The 15241-nt window shown below is 29.4% G+C and overlaps 2 protein-coding genes across 2 annotated transcripts; one reads left to right on the top strand and one right to left on the bottom strand.

The window, feature by feature from the left end:
• Positions 1-2589: 2589 nt before the first annotated feature.
• LOC137814907 (nicotianamine synthase) lies at positions 2590-3943 on the top strand. Its single transcript, XM_068617846.1, has one exon. It carries the CDS (start codon positions 2782-2784, stop codon positions 3733-3735), a length of 954 nt encoding a protein of 317 aa, XP_068473947.1. The 5' UTR covers positions 2590-2781; the 3' UTR covers positions 3736-3943.
• Positions 3944-8890: 4947 nt separating this feature from the next.
• LOC137814906 (homeobox protein knotted-1-like 10) lies at positions 8891-14860 on the bottom strand. The gene is made up of 5 exons (XM_068617845.1): positions 14379-14860; positions 14158-14268; positions 13789-13936; positions 9912-10138; positions 8891-9380 (listed from the first exon to the last, which is right to left on the bottom strand). The coding sequence occupies exons 1-5, from the start codon at positions 14568-14570 to the stop codon at positions 9207-9209; spliced, it is 852 nt and encodes a 283-aa protein (XP_068473946.1). The 5' UTR covers positions 14571-14860; the 3' UTR covers positions 8891-9206.
• Positions 14861-15241: the final 381 nt, after the last annotated feature.

The raw sequence follows: 15241 nt of genomic DNA, 5'->3' as shown, positions 1-15241 counted from the left end.
AAAAAAATTTAATGTCAATCTTAAATAAAAAATAAAAAATTAATAAAATTCCTAAATTATTCAATATCCTAAATAAATACATCCTAAATTATTTAATTGTATTTTTAAATAAAAATATAAAATTAATAAAATTTCTATGTTTTTCAAAATCCTAAATTAATGTATTTCCTACTTAAATAATAATCTGAAAAAAAATTATAAAATTTTAAAAATTCTTAAATTATTCAAAATCCTAAATAAATACACATATTAAGTTACTTAATTGTATTTTTAAATAAAAATCTAAAATTTCTATGTTTTTCAAAATCTTAAATTATTGTATTTTCTAATTAAATAATAATTTGAAAAAAATTTATAAAATTTTCAAAATCCTAAATAAATAGAAAACCTAAATTATTTAATGTTCGGCTTAAATAAAAATATGAAATAAATATTAAAAAATAATAATTAATGTGTTATTTAAATAAAATTCTCAAGTTATTCAAAATTATAAATAATCAAAAGAGTTATTCTTTTTTTATGATGAATCAAAGTGTCAGTTCACATTGAACAATTTATTTATTGAACAATTTATTTATTTACATGTATATTCATGTTGATGCATTGCTATATTCATTTTAATATATTTAGTTTTTATTTATTTATTCATATATACTAATGTTTATTTTTATATATTAATATTTGTTTTGTAATTTTTTATTTATTTACATATATATATATTTAGTTATATAAATTATATTTTAACTTATTTCTAACTTATATTGTACATGTTAATTAATTAGTAATATTTGAAATTTTTTACTTGAAAAAAAATAATAAACTTAATAAATAAATAATCTTATACAGTTGAATTTTCCGTGCACGGAAAAAACTAGTTACCAGACAAGATAAAATATGTGGTTATTATATTTTAGAAGTGAGAAACACAGCATTTATATAAGTTAACTCAAGTTGACTGTAGTAAGCTATTGAAAATGTCTTGTTTTGCATATGAAACAAAAACTCTTCCAAAAGCTTCTAAGTAACGATAATCGAATGAGAGAAGAGTTAGAACTCTATGATAGTTGCAAGATCACCACATCTCACAATTTTTGTCCCAATTAATGATCCAACTTATCATCACCATCAAACAACATAACCAGACTCTTTCCAAACCTTTTAAATTTCAAGATTTTCTTTCTCATTTTAAAATATAACAGACCGTTTGAAAATATACACAGACTTTACTAGCATAAAAAAAAAAAACATTAATGTTTTCTTTTATGTTGTCAATCAACAATGATAGAGACCCATATATATTTATTTATTATTGAGAAAATTAATATAATTTTGGGTGTTTATAACGACAACCATATATAGTCAAACTGTGATAAGAGGATCGATTTCTTATAATTAATGAACCAAAATGCAACCGTGACAGTGTGAAATCAAAAACATTTGGAATCAAAAACTGAGTCACATAACTAAACTCTACTCCATACCCTACCCATACTTTTAAAATTCTGGAGCCCTTTTTACACACATATAAGAATATATTATTTATTTATAATAAGTAATTTAACAGAAAGGAACACTTTGATAATCTTAAAAAAATACATCCACTCAACAATCAATTTTAATAATATGTATTAAGATTTTAAATTAAAAAAATAAAATAAATATAATTAAAATATTGTTATTTTAAATTATGAAGTAATTTTTTTTAATGTTTTAGTGATGTCAAATTATCACTATTTTTTAACTTTTTACTGATAAAAAAAATGACTGGATACAAAGTTCATTTCTCACAATAATGACATAACTGAGAGAAGGATGACATAATAAATTATAATTCTACTTAAAAAGTTGTTTACTATGCATTATGGCTTGTAGGAAAAAAAATGTATAAAGAAACTACTCACTGAATTCTAAACTATTTCCTAGTTTTTTTTTTTTAGTTTTGGAGATGGAACCATTTAGATTTGACATAACTAAATATAATAGAGTGTTGTTTCTATTTTCTTTTTGTTTTATATTCTTAATGTTATTTTTCAATCTTATCTACATTTTCTAAAGTCTTGAACGAACATACAAATTTATGAAGTCTTACCGTTTTGTCTTGAATTTTAGTTTAGAAAGTGCATTGTATTTTTGTCATCATGCTCCCATCCCTGTCGCGGTATGGAAAACTTAAAATCCTTCTATTAAATCTAAATATTTTCTTTTGCATATCTTGTGTAATTTTTTTTGGAATATTCTCTTAATTATAGGAAACATGAAGAAGAATATCAGTTGCTGAGTTATAGATAAGACATAGCTAAAAAGAGCTCCAATTAATTTCCTCATAAGATCCCGAGAGAGTCATATGCCACGTTAGAAGTTGTTTCCAGTTTCAAGCTTCCTACCATTTCCAAAGCATCACTGTTGAAGACACAAATAGTAAAAAAAAAAGTAGGTTAATTATATCTTTAATGTTTTGAGTTTTTTAATGGAAGGTGTTTTAAGAGGTGATTAATTAGAGGCATATTTTATAAAAATGACGAGTTAATGTTTACAAGACCTATAAAAATGAGAATGATAATGTTAAGAAAAATGATAGAGCAGAGGAGAAGCATAACAATATCCGAAAAATAGAATAAAAAAGCAAGGGAATTCCAAAGGGTGAAGTGAGTGGACCCCACAGTTGGGCTTAAATATGATCACTGCATTGAGATTTGCAAAGGGTGTGCTTGTGTTGTGCTATCTATCTTGAGACTGAGTCTGCCAATACCAACCACACCATAATAGCCTCATAGTGTCGACATGGTTTGCGAGGAAGAGTTGCTGATTGAAAAAGTGTGCGGGCTGTATGAACAAATCTCGAGCCTGGAGAGTCTGAAACCTTGCAAGAATGTCGACATGCTTTTCACCCAACTAGTCCTCACATGCATACCTCCAAGCCCAATAGATGTCACAAACCTAAACAAAAACGTGCAAGAGATTAGATCTCATCTTATAAAACTCTGTGGTGAAGCTGAGGGTCATTTAGAGACCCACTACTCAACCCTCCTAGCCTCGTACGACAACCCCATTGAAAACCTTGATATTTTTCCTTATTATTCAAACTACCTCAAACTTGGTCTCCTTGAGTTCACTATCCTCACCCAACACTGCACCCATGTCCCTACCAAAATCGCCTTCGTGGGTTCTGGACCCCTTCCTCTCACCTCAATTGTGTTGGCATCAAACCACTTACCTTCCACCACATTCCACAACTATGACATGGACTCCTTGGCCAATTCCAATGCTACGCGCTTGGTTTCCTCTCACCCTGACTTGTCCAACCGCATGCTTTTTCACACCGCAGACATCTTGGATGTCTCCAACGCTTTGAAGGAGTACGAGGTTGTCTACTTGGCAGCACTTGTGGGCATGGACAAGGAGGGCAAAAACCGGATCATCGATCACTTGGCCAAGCACATGAACCCTGGAGCATTTCTCATGCTCAGGAGTGCTCATGGGGCAAGGGCTTTTCTCTACCCTGTCGTTGACCCTTGCGATCTTCGAGGCTTTGAGGTCCTCTCTGTGTTCCACCCCACCGATGAGGTCATCAACTCGGTTGTCATAGCACGTAAATATCCCCTTCCTATGCACTCACTCGATCAAGGCCTTGCTTCCAAGATCCTTCCCAACAAATGCTCCGAGATTCAACCCTTCAACCCCCTCAACCATGGGAACATCATTGAGGAATTGGCCATTGAGGAGCAACTCTTGTGAACCAACTCTCCATATCTCCACTAATTTCCTCTTATCTGTTCTTATGATGATGAAGATTGGGTCATGTGGTATACCAACTTAGTTACTTAATATTTCAACAACTATGTCCGACTGTTTTGTATCTCATCCAGCAAAACTTAAGTGTTTTACATACTATTGTTCTTGAATTTGCAATAAATTATATATATGAAAGAGATTACGCGTTTTAGATCTTATCTTCCTCAACCAAGCCATAACGTTATGCATGCTAGCACACTGTGTTTACGGTTTTCTCTACACGCTTTTGCTCATCTTCATTTTCTAATTAAGGAAAACTACTGTGCTTATATGTAACGGCATGCATTGATATCAAAGGATGGTCATGGAGTTGCTACAAGAGCAGCTTAGATTCAGGTTAGGTTGTTGGTTTAAACTTTGGCTGAGTTAATTTTGAATCTGCTTCTGAGTTTGAAATGTATATTTGATTTAATCTGAATCGCATTTGAAGTCATTGAACTGCAAGAATGGTAGTTTAGAGTGTGTTTGAATAGCTATTCTCATAACTTTTCAAGGCATTCAACACAGACAAGTTTCTCTCTTGATATATAGATTGGATGAACTGACGTTTGAAGTGCCAGCTTGATACACAATTAATGTTAGTTTGATGTAAAACATGATGGAAACTAGTGAAGGCGGTGACAATTTGACAAAATTGGGATTAAATCTTCATTTGAAATATATTAGATGTTGTTCTGGATTGTATTATTCATGTAAGAATTTATATGAGCTGGACTAATTTTTCGAGAGGTTTATGCATTTCCATAAAAAAAGTACAGTGAAGTTAATTTTGAATCATTAAAATTGATTGAAATATGTGTAAATTAATCTAAATCTTTAGAATGAGATTGAGAGTATTTTATTTGAAAGCATGAAAAATGTTGTTTTAAGATACAAGCATTTTTTCATGAAAATATGTAACATGCTGGAGTTAAACTTCAGAACAATCAGATATGCAGTCCCTAGTATGAAAATTGGTTTCCTAACTTTAAATTGTATGCGTGCTTAATTGCACTAGATTCTTAACTATTTATCTTTTTCTCTTCTGAATATCACAGAGCTGTTTTGGCTGCGCATTTACTTCATTATCCACTAAATCGCAATCACTGAAAAGGAGAAGTCCTCTAATTCCTCTCTGATATTAGCAAACATATTGGCTTTCAAATCAAAGACTACTTTGCTTTTAAGGGATGCCAACTTATCTGCCTTTTTCCTACTTGATCAATCAATATTTGTCTTTGGTCTAATACTTACATATGCTGATGATGACATTTTCAGATACCACTTTGTCTTTGACCTCAGAAAAGCTGAAGAGAAGAAACGATATGCAAGCATATATCTCCACATCGCTGTACCTTATCACTAATTACCCAAGCATATATTCATAATTAAGATGGGTATTAATGCTTTTTTCTGTGGTGGAAGTGGGGGAATTGCAATAAGGTTTGAATATAATTATAATATCAGAGATCACCTATTCATTCACTCTTAGTCTTATACTAATGATCACTTATGATGTCAATGCTAATTGAAAGGAAAATCAACGAAGAATGAAAAGACAGCATTTTTGTTGGGCTTTTTAGTCTTGAATGTCTTGAGTTTATCAGAAGACAAATATGAAAATTATTCTTTCTGTAACTGTCACTTTTATCTGTTTGGTCTATTAATTAGTAGAATTAGAATATACTTAAATTTAGTTTGCCCCTTTTTAACAAAATTCAAGCTAGGGGATGCCAAAGTTTTATGTTGCGATTGGAAATATTAAGTTCAGTCAAAATGAAAAGGTTGAACAATTATTGGAAATATACGTGATTCTAATTCTCAAGTTGAAAGTTGATGAACAGAAAAAGTTTAAATACAAATCTTCGAGTGAAATGATTATGCCAATATATGAAATATAGTTGTACAGTTTCTTTTAAATTGAAAGACTTGTTTTTTTATTTATTTAAAATAAAGAGTTCTATTCATTCATTTTGATGAGTTGTTTTCTTTGTTCCATTTAAAGAGCCGTACGGATTCACTCTAATATATACATCGTTTTGTGCAAATCAGTTAAAAACGTGTAAATCAAAGGATATGTTCTTGCATAAGGACAAAATTAAAATAATTTAGGTATTCATGAAAATAAAATAAAGTGACTCTAATTAATAAGATACCGTGTGAAATTATATGACTAGTCATTTAATAGACACCATTTAAAATAGAATAATAACTCATATATATATATATATATATATATATAATTTATTAAAAAATATAGTTAAATTTAAGCAATAGGTATATATAAATTTTTTTTGAAAGGCAATAATATACTAACTCAATTGATATGATTTATCATGTAATATATTAACTCTTCGCAAACAAAACTAAGTGATGCATTCACTCCACAATTTTTCCTAGTGTTCTTGATGTCCCTAGAATTGTTACTCGGTGAGGGTCACTTAATGCATCCTCCCCACAACTTCCGAATGAATAGGGAACTCGTGAATTAAGGAATTCCTTTATAGCCTTTAAATGGAAAGCTTGTAGAGGATGATTTATTTTTATAACAAAAATTGTAATATTTTATGATAAAAGATAATTGTTTGAATAGAAAAGTTTAAAAGAAATTAAAATTTTAAAAAGTTATAACAATATTTTGATTACTTAAAATATATAAAATTATTCTCTTCTCTCATCCATTATCTTGTTAATTTCAATATTTAATTTCGATATGTATATGTTTGATACATTTAAAGCAAGTTTTAAATTAGATGGAAAATAATAATATTTGTTCACTATTGTAACTCTTATGAAACAATTTTTGTTTTTTTTTAACAAGTTTTAAAGTTTTTTTCCTAACAAAGATAAATTTTCACTAATTACTTTATTTTATGGACTTTTTTACTTTATTCTTCTTTATGAGTTATTGTTGATCACAGTTTTTTCTTATTATTAATTGTTCTTATCGAGGTGAAGCATAGGAGTCTCTTAGATGGTAAAGAAGTAATTGCCTTGTGAACCAAACTCTTAAAAATATTGGCCAAATACAAAAGGAAAGGAAGATACATTTATAAAAGATTTTTCAACGCTCAAATCAATAAGAATAGTAAAAATATTAGTGTATAGATGAAGATATGAGATTAAGTGTGTACTTCCCTAGAGAACATAACATATTTGTAGGTCTTTTTAAACCCTTAACAAGATAATAAAGTAGTTATTATGAATACAACTTATCCGTTAACCATATTAAAATTATTTAATCATTATTTTTATTGCTCGATCGTCTTAGCTAGGTCTTACCTTATTGACAACATGTTGCTTAAGAAATATTCAATCCGAAAGTATCCAAACAATATACTACAAGAAAATCATAAAATAAAAAACAATTTTAAAGACAAACAAAATTAATTACTATATTGACTAAATTAAATATTATTTTAGACACTGAAAAAAATTACTAGTTTTTAAAGTAATTTTTAGTACTAATAAAATTTATAAACTAGTTTCTAAATTGTATGTAATTAGGTACCAATAATTTACCTACCAATTTTAGAATCTAAATTAATTGATAGCTAATTAGATAATTTACCTACCAACAAGTTTTTAAATCTGATAATTTTTAATACCATAATAGTTTTTACTACCACAACTCCTCATTGGTGAATTGATTAAAAAAAATACTCCTTTCATTTTAAAATGACTTATATTCAATATTTGTTCAGATATATTAACAATAGTAATGAATAAATTACTTATTGAAATAAATTTATTAAATTCTCTTTCGTTATAAATACATTACTTACATGTAAACTATTAGGTGCGTAGTTGAAAATTGATATACAGGTGCACGCACGATATTAAAAAAATTGAAATAAAAGTTTTATATCCCATTGAAAATATTAGTCATTTTGATTTTTTTAAATCTAAAATATTAGTCTATTTTTTGAACTTTGAAATCTACCTAATTTAAAGTTTTAAACATTATTTACTACGTCTATTGCACATTTCTCTCAAGTTAATCGATCCGGTGTGATCTCATTTTGATCAATTAGCAAAAGAGGCTACGTTCTATCTGGGTTCAGGCCTTGAGGAAAATATCCCTTCTTCTATCAATCTATGATTTTTATAATAATTAACTAAGATCAATTTAACAACTGAACACAAATGAAGGTGCCTAACTTTCAAGCTATAGTAGTGGCAGAACACCACTGTTTGTTGATTTCACAGTAAATATGTCCATGAAAATTCAAGAAATGGGTTGCAAGTTCTCTTGATCGATTGTCCCACTTGTATGGTTTTTAAAAGGGAGGTCCAAAACCTGATTGTAAATGTGATTATTGTATTGGGCTTGGGCCTCATTTTTTAGAATTTTTTTTAAAAGCCTACTAAAGCAGTTTCAAAATGACAAATTCATATTTCTTTTTTAATTTCAACAATATTTTTTTAATATGGTAGAGTCTCTAGTGTTTTTTTCTTCATTTTTAAGTTTTAAGTGATGGTTATTTGTGGAGGCTGTGATTAATGTTGATAGTTAAAATAAATTCAGTGGTGTTTTTAGTAACGATGGTTAAAAAATAGAATAAAAAATTAAAAAAATATATATATTCATACTAGAAAACGTTTTTAACGAATTTTTTATTAACCCTTTCACATACACTAAATGATGGAACAGTTTTCTCAATCCTTATGGTCGAAGAAGAATAAAAATGTTACAGAGGTATGAGATGCAAGGGTGTAGTTGAGATTAAGCTTTATTTAAGGTTGTTAAAAAAGTTAAAATGGTGAAAATGTGGAGGTAGAGGGAGAATTTACCTTCCAAAAATTTGTGAAAAATCAAATCAAAATTTAGTCCTACATTGTGATCGAACTATCTTCCAATAGGACTACCAGTTCAGTTGCGTTTACTGTAAATAACTTCTTGAAGACTGAGAAACTTTTCAGCTCATTATAACTCAAATAAACTTTCACTGTGACTGATTACTTTTTAAAAATGAATAGTTACATACTCTTTTCTTTAACTTGGAGTTATGACAAATTCTCTACATGTAAACCTGAAATTGTAGTTCGGAAGTAGGTAGTAATAATTTATTCTTCTAGGGAACTTTGGATGGTACTACACAGTAAAATTTAGACCAAATTCAACCGAGAATAGCATTTCTGCAGTATATAATATTTATCGTCATTCATACATACATACATACATAAGAATTAATAATCACTAAGCTGAGTAATTTCTAGCCAAAAGAGGCATTTTCTTCAGCACGACATTGCCATAAAATAATGCACAACTCCAAAATGCTGGACAACAATGATGATTACACTACCATAACTACAACTTTGAGAAGTATATTATGTAAACGTATAGTTGATAAACAAAAGTTCAGAGTCCAAAATTTAGCACATTGCGGAGGTTACAAGGTGAGAACGTTGAAGAGCACTGGAAAGTTGCACAACTAAAAGAACATAGCTCCTCCTATGACGCCACCGCCGCCACTTAACCCATCCATAACGGCAAATCGCATGTCCTCAGCTGGTTTCCAATGCCGTTTTCTCTGATTGATGAACCAATTATTTATCTGCTTTTGATCCAGTCCAGTCACTTCTGATAATTTCACTTTCTCCTCCTCCTGTATCATTGAAATCATACCAATAAATCATGCAATTCTTGTACCTTGTACCCACATGAAGTTCATCAAAACAATGTCAAAAACAGATTTCAAAAGACAACTTTTACAACAAGTTAGACTACTGGTTTTACAACAAAACCTTGAACTCTAAAACCTCTAAATAGTTGCCTGAACGTTTACTTACTGTCACTGCTAATATTGGCATGTTTGAAAGAATGACATAAAATAGAGTATAAGCGTTATTTTTCCATGGGAACCATTTTATTCTCAACATGCACTTTTAATCTGTTTTAGTCATTGCCGTCCAAAATTGTAGAAACTAGATCAGATTATAACATGATAGAACAAGTTAAAAAGGGCAGGTGTAAGGACTGAAACAAGTAATTTCTAATTTGAAACAGTACCTATGCTTGCTCAATCATGGAAGAGTGACTTTGCAAGGTCATGCATCTTGTAGAGTTAGGTAAGTAAAAGTAAGTGACAGAAAGACATGGTTCAGAAGAATAAGTACTGAAAAGGCTAATCAATTACCGTAGGATATGGCCATCGATGATGGGTGTTCCACCAGTCCATGAGTGCCATCTTTGCATCCTTTGGTAGCTTACCCTTTTTTCTCCGTTTTAGAAATTCCTTTCTCAAACCGCTAAAATGGCCACTATATTTGCGAAGGAGCATCTCTTTAAGATTTTGATCACCTTCAACTTCTTCCATCTCTCCACAACTTCTTTCTTCCTCTGATGCTCCACCAGCTACTTCATCTGACAAATTCAATTAAAATAATACCGTTGAAAGAGATGAGCATGTACGTATCAAACTTTGGCTGTAGTAATTGATAGCACAAAGGGAATTAAAAACCCTATTATTATTACATGCTAAAGTCAGCCTTTAACATTAATCCTTTTTTTTCCTTTTTTTCTCCCTTTGGCCACTTCTTCAATTCATGGCACTGGAATAAAATGGTTCTGAAAATATGTTTTCAAGTATAGCTCTCTCTATATGCTTTCTTAGGACTCACTCTCCTTCGCTAGAAACAACTCCACTTGGTTACCCTAGTTAATTTCCAAGCAAAATCACGATTCTCTCTTCATGGACATCTACTACTTCATCCTCCATTTATCTATCTTTTTCTAATTAGATAAGTTAGTTAGTCTAATCTCCACAAAAATTAGTGAAATTTTTTAAAAATTAAATAATATTAGTTAAGATTTAGAAGATTACAACTAAACTTGTATTATTGTATATTCTGATTTCAGATCATTTAAAAGTTGAACCAATAGATATAAATTTCAAATCCAATTTACTTGTATAATTCCCTTGGATCGAATCTTCAATCAGGATTGAGATAAAAAAAAGTTAAACAGTAAATTTCACTTTTTCTCTCTTTACTGGTACACTACAAGAAAATCATGAAATAGAAACCAATTTTTAGAGACCAAAATAATTAGTTGCAATTTTAGAAACCAAGGTTTTTGCTATCAAATTTAGAAACTAAATAATTGATAGTTAAAACCTTGGTTGTTAATTACATACCAATCTAGAAACTATTTAACAATAATGTAAACTAATTTAGAAACCAATTATTTTTTTAGTTTCTAAAATGGTTTCTAATTTAGTTATTATTGCAACTAATTATTTTAGTATCTAAAAATTGGTTTTTATTTCATGATTTTCTTTCTTGTAGTGTGATGTCTAAAATGACTTCTCAGTAGTACAATTAAAATTAAACTTTATTCCATACAGCTACGCATAATCACATGTCATTTGTCTTTAAATACATTAACGTTTAGAACTTTTTTCATAAATACTTATTAAAAAAGAAAGAAATAAGAAGATAAAATAAATTTAGTTTCTCTCTGAAGTTAAAATAACTTTCACTTTTACTTTTATAGAAGTTTCCCTATTTAACTTTCTTAAAGAATGGAATGATAAGTTAGTTGTTTTTAACTTGTATAGGAGGAACTTAATCCATTTCACTCTCTCTCTTTTTCTTCCCATAAATACTTGTAAAGAAATTTATATAAATAATATTGTGATCCGAATTTTCTAAATCAGAATTAGAATGGTAATATTTTATCCATTCACCTAAGGAGAAGATATTTACCCTTCCAGCACATACATAAATAATAAGAGAAAATAGTTACCAAAACAAATTACAAGTTATTTGATTTTGAGACCTTATTATAATAAGAAACAATAACCTATATAACTAAGTAAAGTTAGCGATACAAAACTGATGGTGTCATCATATTTGGCTAAAATCCATATTCTAAAGAACAGTGTTCAACATAAGAGCCCTATCAATAATTACTTCTAATGCTTTTCTTGCACTTCATTTACTTTCACTTATAAGGATAAAACTCATGCGACCTAATATCCCATTACATTAGTTTATCTAGTTAGTAAAATAACCCTCAAAAAGTTTTGTTAATGTTAGCAACTTTCCTCATCTCGTTTTAAACTTTGCTTTTTCAACAACACTTTCACTTAATCCACAAGATCTCTTATCTCTCAATCTAGAAATCTTTTACTTTGTGTTTGTAATATAGCAAGGTAGTAAAGAGGGAAGGAAACAACCAAACGGAGAGATTTTGAAATTTGTCTACTGTTTGGTATCAAAGGGACAGAAGAGAAAGTGCTCAGAGAGAACGTGACTTTTGTATTCATTGCAGAATCAAACATATTTTGAGTGGAGATTGTTTGATTATTAGGAATAAGTTTGGACAAGTTTCTTCCTAATTTTTTGTACAGAAAAAATAGGTTTCTTTCTACACTAAATTTAATTTATACACATTAATAATAAATTTAGAAAAGTTACATGAAAAAGTTTTAACAGAATCATTCATGCCTTCTTAATTTTTTTTCTCCTAAAACATGAAAAAACTTTTCCAAAAAAAATCTGTTATTTTTTTTCTCTTTCACTTTTCAACTGTTTCTTCTCTATTTTCCATAGCCAACACACAAATTTCTATTATCTTTTTCACATTTTTCTTCACTTTTTCTTTCCCAATTTTTTGTTTGAACATCTCATCTCACATGAGATTAATAACACCTTCCGATTCTCAAATACCCTTTTCCAATATTTCTTTCAAAGGTCAAATATCACCCAAACATTGTGCATCTGGTTGAATTATCATTATTAAAAAAAATCATTAAATAATAAATAAATTTAGAGATAAAAAAATAATTAGTCATTATATTGACTATATTAAAAGTTATTTTAAAAACTAAAAAATTATAGATATTTAAAATAGCTTTTATTATTAATAAAAATTTATAAAATAATTTTTAAATTGAACTCCAAAATTAGCAACCAATGTCTTAAATACTAATAATTTAAATTATAAAATAGTCTCTAAAGCTTAATTTAAAATTTAAAATTTAAAATATTTAGTAGCTAAAACTGTTTTATAAATTCTTATTAATAACAAAAATTATTTTATATACAAATAATTTTTTTAATTTATAAAATTGTCTCTAATTTAGTAAAATAATAAATAATTTTTTATCTCTAAAATTAGTTTCTATTCAATAATTCATAAGATCACGTTACTCCAAAAAAATTCCTTAAAAAATTAATTTGACCTTGAAACTACAGTTATATAAGATGATTAATATTTTGCTAACTTTATAAAATAAAAACCACTAGAATTTTCATATTTTTCTATGAATTTTATATAATCCACAAAATATTCACTAAAAAAATTCACACATAATATGAAAAACTTTATTTTATTAAAATATTTATAATTTAAAAAAATCCTATGTCATTGAAAATTAAGAATAGATTGTCATTTCTCCATAAGAATATGTAAAAAAAGAAAATAATTTCTCTATTCAATTAAAATTAATTAGATTATACAAATTAAAAATGTATAGAAAGTTCCTTTCATTATTTTCTTTATTGTTCTCTTACATGCAAGCCGTCTATAGAGTGGTGGCTGAGTTATGAAATGGCTTGAATCAACTCCACGGTTTTTTTCAAAACTTTTTCAAAACTAACAGTAAATATGCTATTAATGTCATACTTTTATAACACTATTACTTTTCTTTCTTGTCTCTTTAGATCACATCAATAATCTGATCTTACCGTTGCATAAATGGAAGTTCACTTCTTTGGTGAAGATCTCTAAACATTTCTGAATTAGCAGTAGGAGCGGGGTGTGGAAGTTCAAATTAAACATCTCTGAATCAGTTCTATCTTTAACGTACAAAAAGGGACCATTCATGTTCAGACTTCAGAATAATAACAAGTTAGAGTCCACAATTTCCACACTGCTCTAGCTCTTTGTTAGTTTTGAGAATTTGAGTTTCATTTCATCCATGACTCAAGTAGTCACAATGATAACATTATCCAAGCACACACACCACAACACAAAGGAATAAGCGGAAAAATGAATGGAGTATTTACCAGAGCGGTTGTTATCTGATGACTTTGCCAGTGTTCCATTACAAAGGTTGCTTAGTTGTGATTCCATGTTTCCCAGAAACAAAGTCGCTTCATTGAAGGGTCTGGACAACTCCTCCTTGTATCTACGAAGCAAATCGCAGTACATTTCCTTCCAGATCATCAACAATTCAAATCTTCATTCAAAAACAGCACAAAAACTCCTCGCATATATGTGCATGTATCTATATATAGGAAAAATAAAAACAAGTACCCCCTCTAATGCATTTCCAGAAATTACTTTGCTTTCAATCTCTGGACTTTCCCTCCAAGGAATTTGGAAACCAAGCAAAATTATACCCAAAAGAGAAAAACAGAAATTTTAAAACATACCATGAAGTGGTCAAGTTCAGGGCCGTCCCCTTTCTCAAGGCGAGCATTCATGCGGCGGCTTTCTCGGCCTATTTCTTCAAGAAGACATGCCAGTTCTGGCGGCGCTCCAACCTTCGAAAACAATTACCATTTACCATCACAAGGGTCACTGCTGTGTTTCTTGGTGATATTAGGCATAAGAAAGAGCAACTCTATAAACTGTAATTGATTTGTGGAAGTACCTTTTGGCATTCTAGGTATGCAGAGAGTAAATCTGGATAAAGAGGATGATTGGCGATCTGGATCTTGATGATCCGATCCGTCATACCTGAGTCGGTTACGTCGGGTTGAGGAGCTTCTAGCTGGAGGTAAGAATTAGGTGTTGTTCGGAGACGCGAAGGGAGAAGAGGTTTGAACCTGTAAAGTGGTTCCATGAGGGTAAGGTGTGAAGTAGGAAGGAGGTGAGTAAGTGTAAGGAGAGGTTAGATATGATAATGACAGAGGAAGGTAGGGTTGGGGGAGAAGAAAGTTGGAGTATTAAGGTAGGTGCAGTGCAGAAAGAGTTTTCTTTTCCAAGAAGAGACGGGAAAGGAACAAAAGAGGAGAGGACATAAAGATATGAATTGGGCATGTGGATGCATCATGGTGTAGGTCGTGTCAGTGTAGGCCGTACATACATGTAGAACACTGAGATTCTCACTCCATAAAACATCAACAAAATTACAACGTAACCTTCTTTCATTCGCCCCCTTTAATACGTCGGTCCCTCTTCTTTCGATTACATCATCACAATTCACTCATTCAAACAAATCAATAAATTCACTGTTTAATCCATCATTCAATATAACATCTTTAAATATCCACTTTTTTTAATAACATAACTAATTGAATGGTGATGCATTTACAACTTTTTTTTTTTACACTTATTTTAATTACAAATTTAATTTTTATTATATATTTTTTATTAAAATTATCACAACAAAAATTATATATAACATATAATTATTAAAATATAATTTTTTAATTAATTATTATTAGAGATTTCACATCGATTAAAAATAAAAATATTTCATTATATATAAATAGATACAAACTTGAGTTAGAC

This window comes from Phaseolus vulgaris, chromosome 1 (assembly GCF_000499845.2).
Source record: "Phaseolus vulgaris cultivar G19833 chromosome 1, P. vulgaris v2.0, whole genome shotgun sequence".
Classification (NCBI taxonomy): Eukaryota; Viridiplantae; Streptophyta; class Magnoliopsida; order Fabales; family Fabaceae; genus Phaseolus; species Phaseolus vulgaris.
This window is presented reverse-complemented; position numbering and strand designations above follow the sequence as displayed.

Bases quoted from the DNA above. Each gene is read 5' to 3' on its own strand.
- LOC137814907 (XM_068617846.1), top strand. From the start codon at position 2,782: ATGGTTTGCGAGGAAGAGTTGCTGATTGAAAAAGTGTGCGGGCTGTAT.
- LOC137814906 (XM_068617845.1), bottom strand. From the start codon at position 14,570: ATGGAACCACTTTACAGGTTCAAACCTCTTCTCCCTTCGCGTCTCCGA. The intron at 13,937-14,157 runs GTATGTTTTAAA...ATGATCTGGAAG, and splicing joins CTGAACTTGACCACTTCATG to GAAATGTACTGCGATTTGCT. The intron at 9,381-9,911 runs GTAATTGATTAG...TCAATGATACAG, and splicing joins ATCGATGGCCATATCCTACG to GAGGAGGAGAAAGTGAAATT.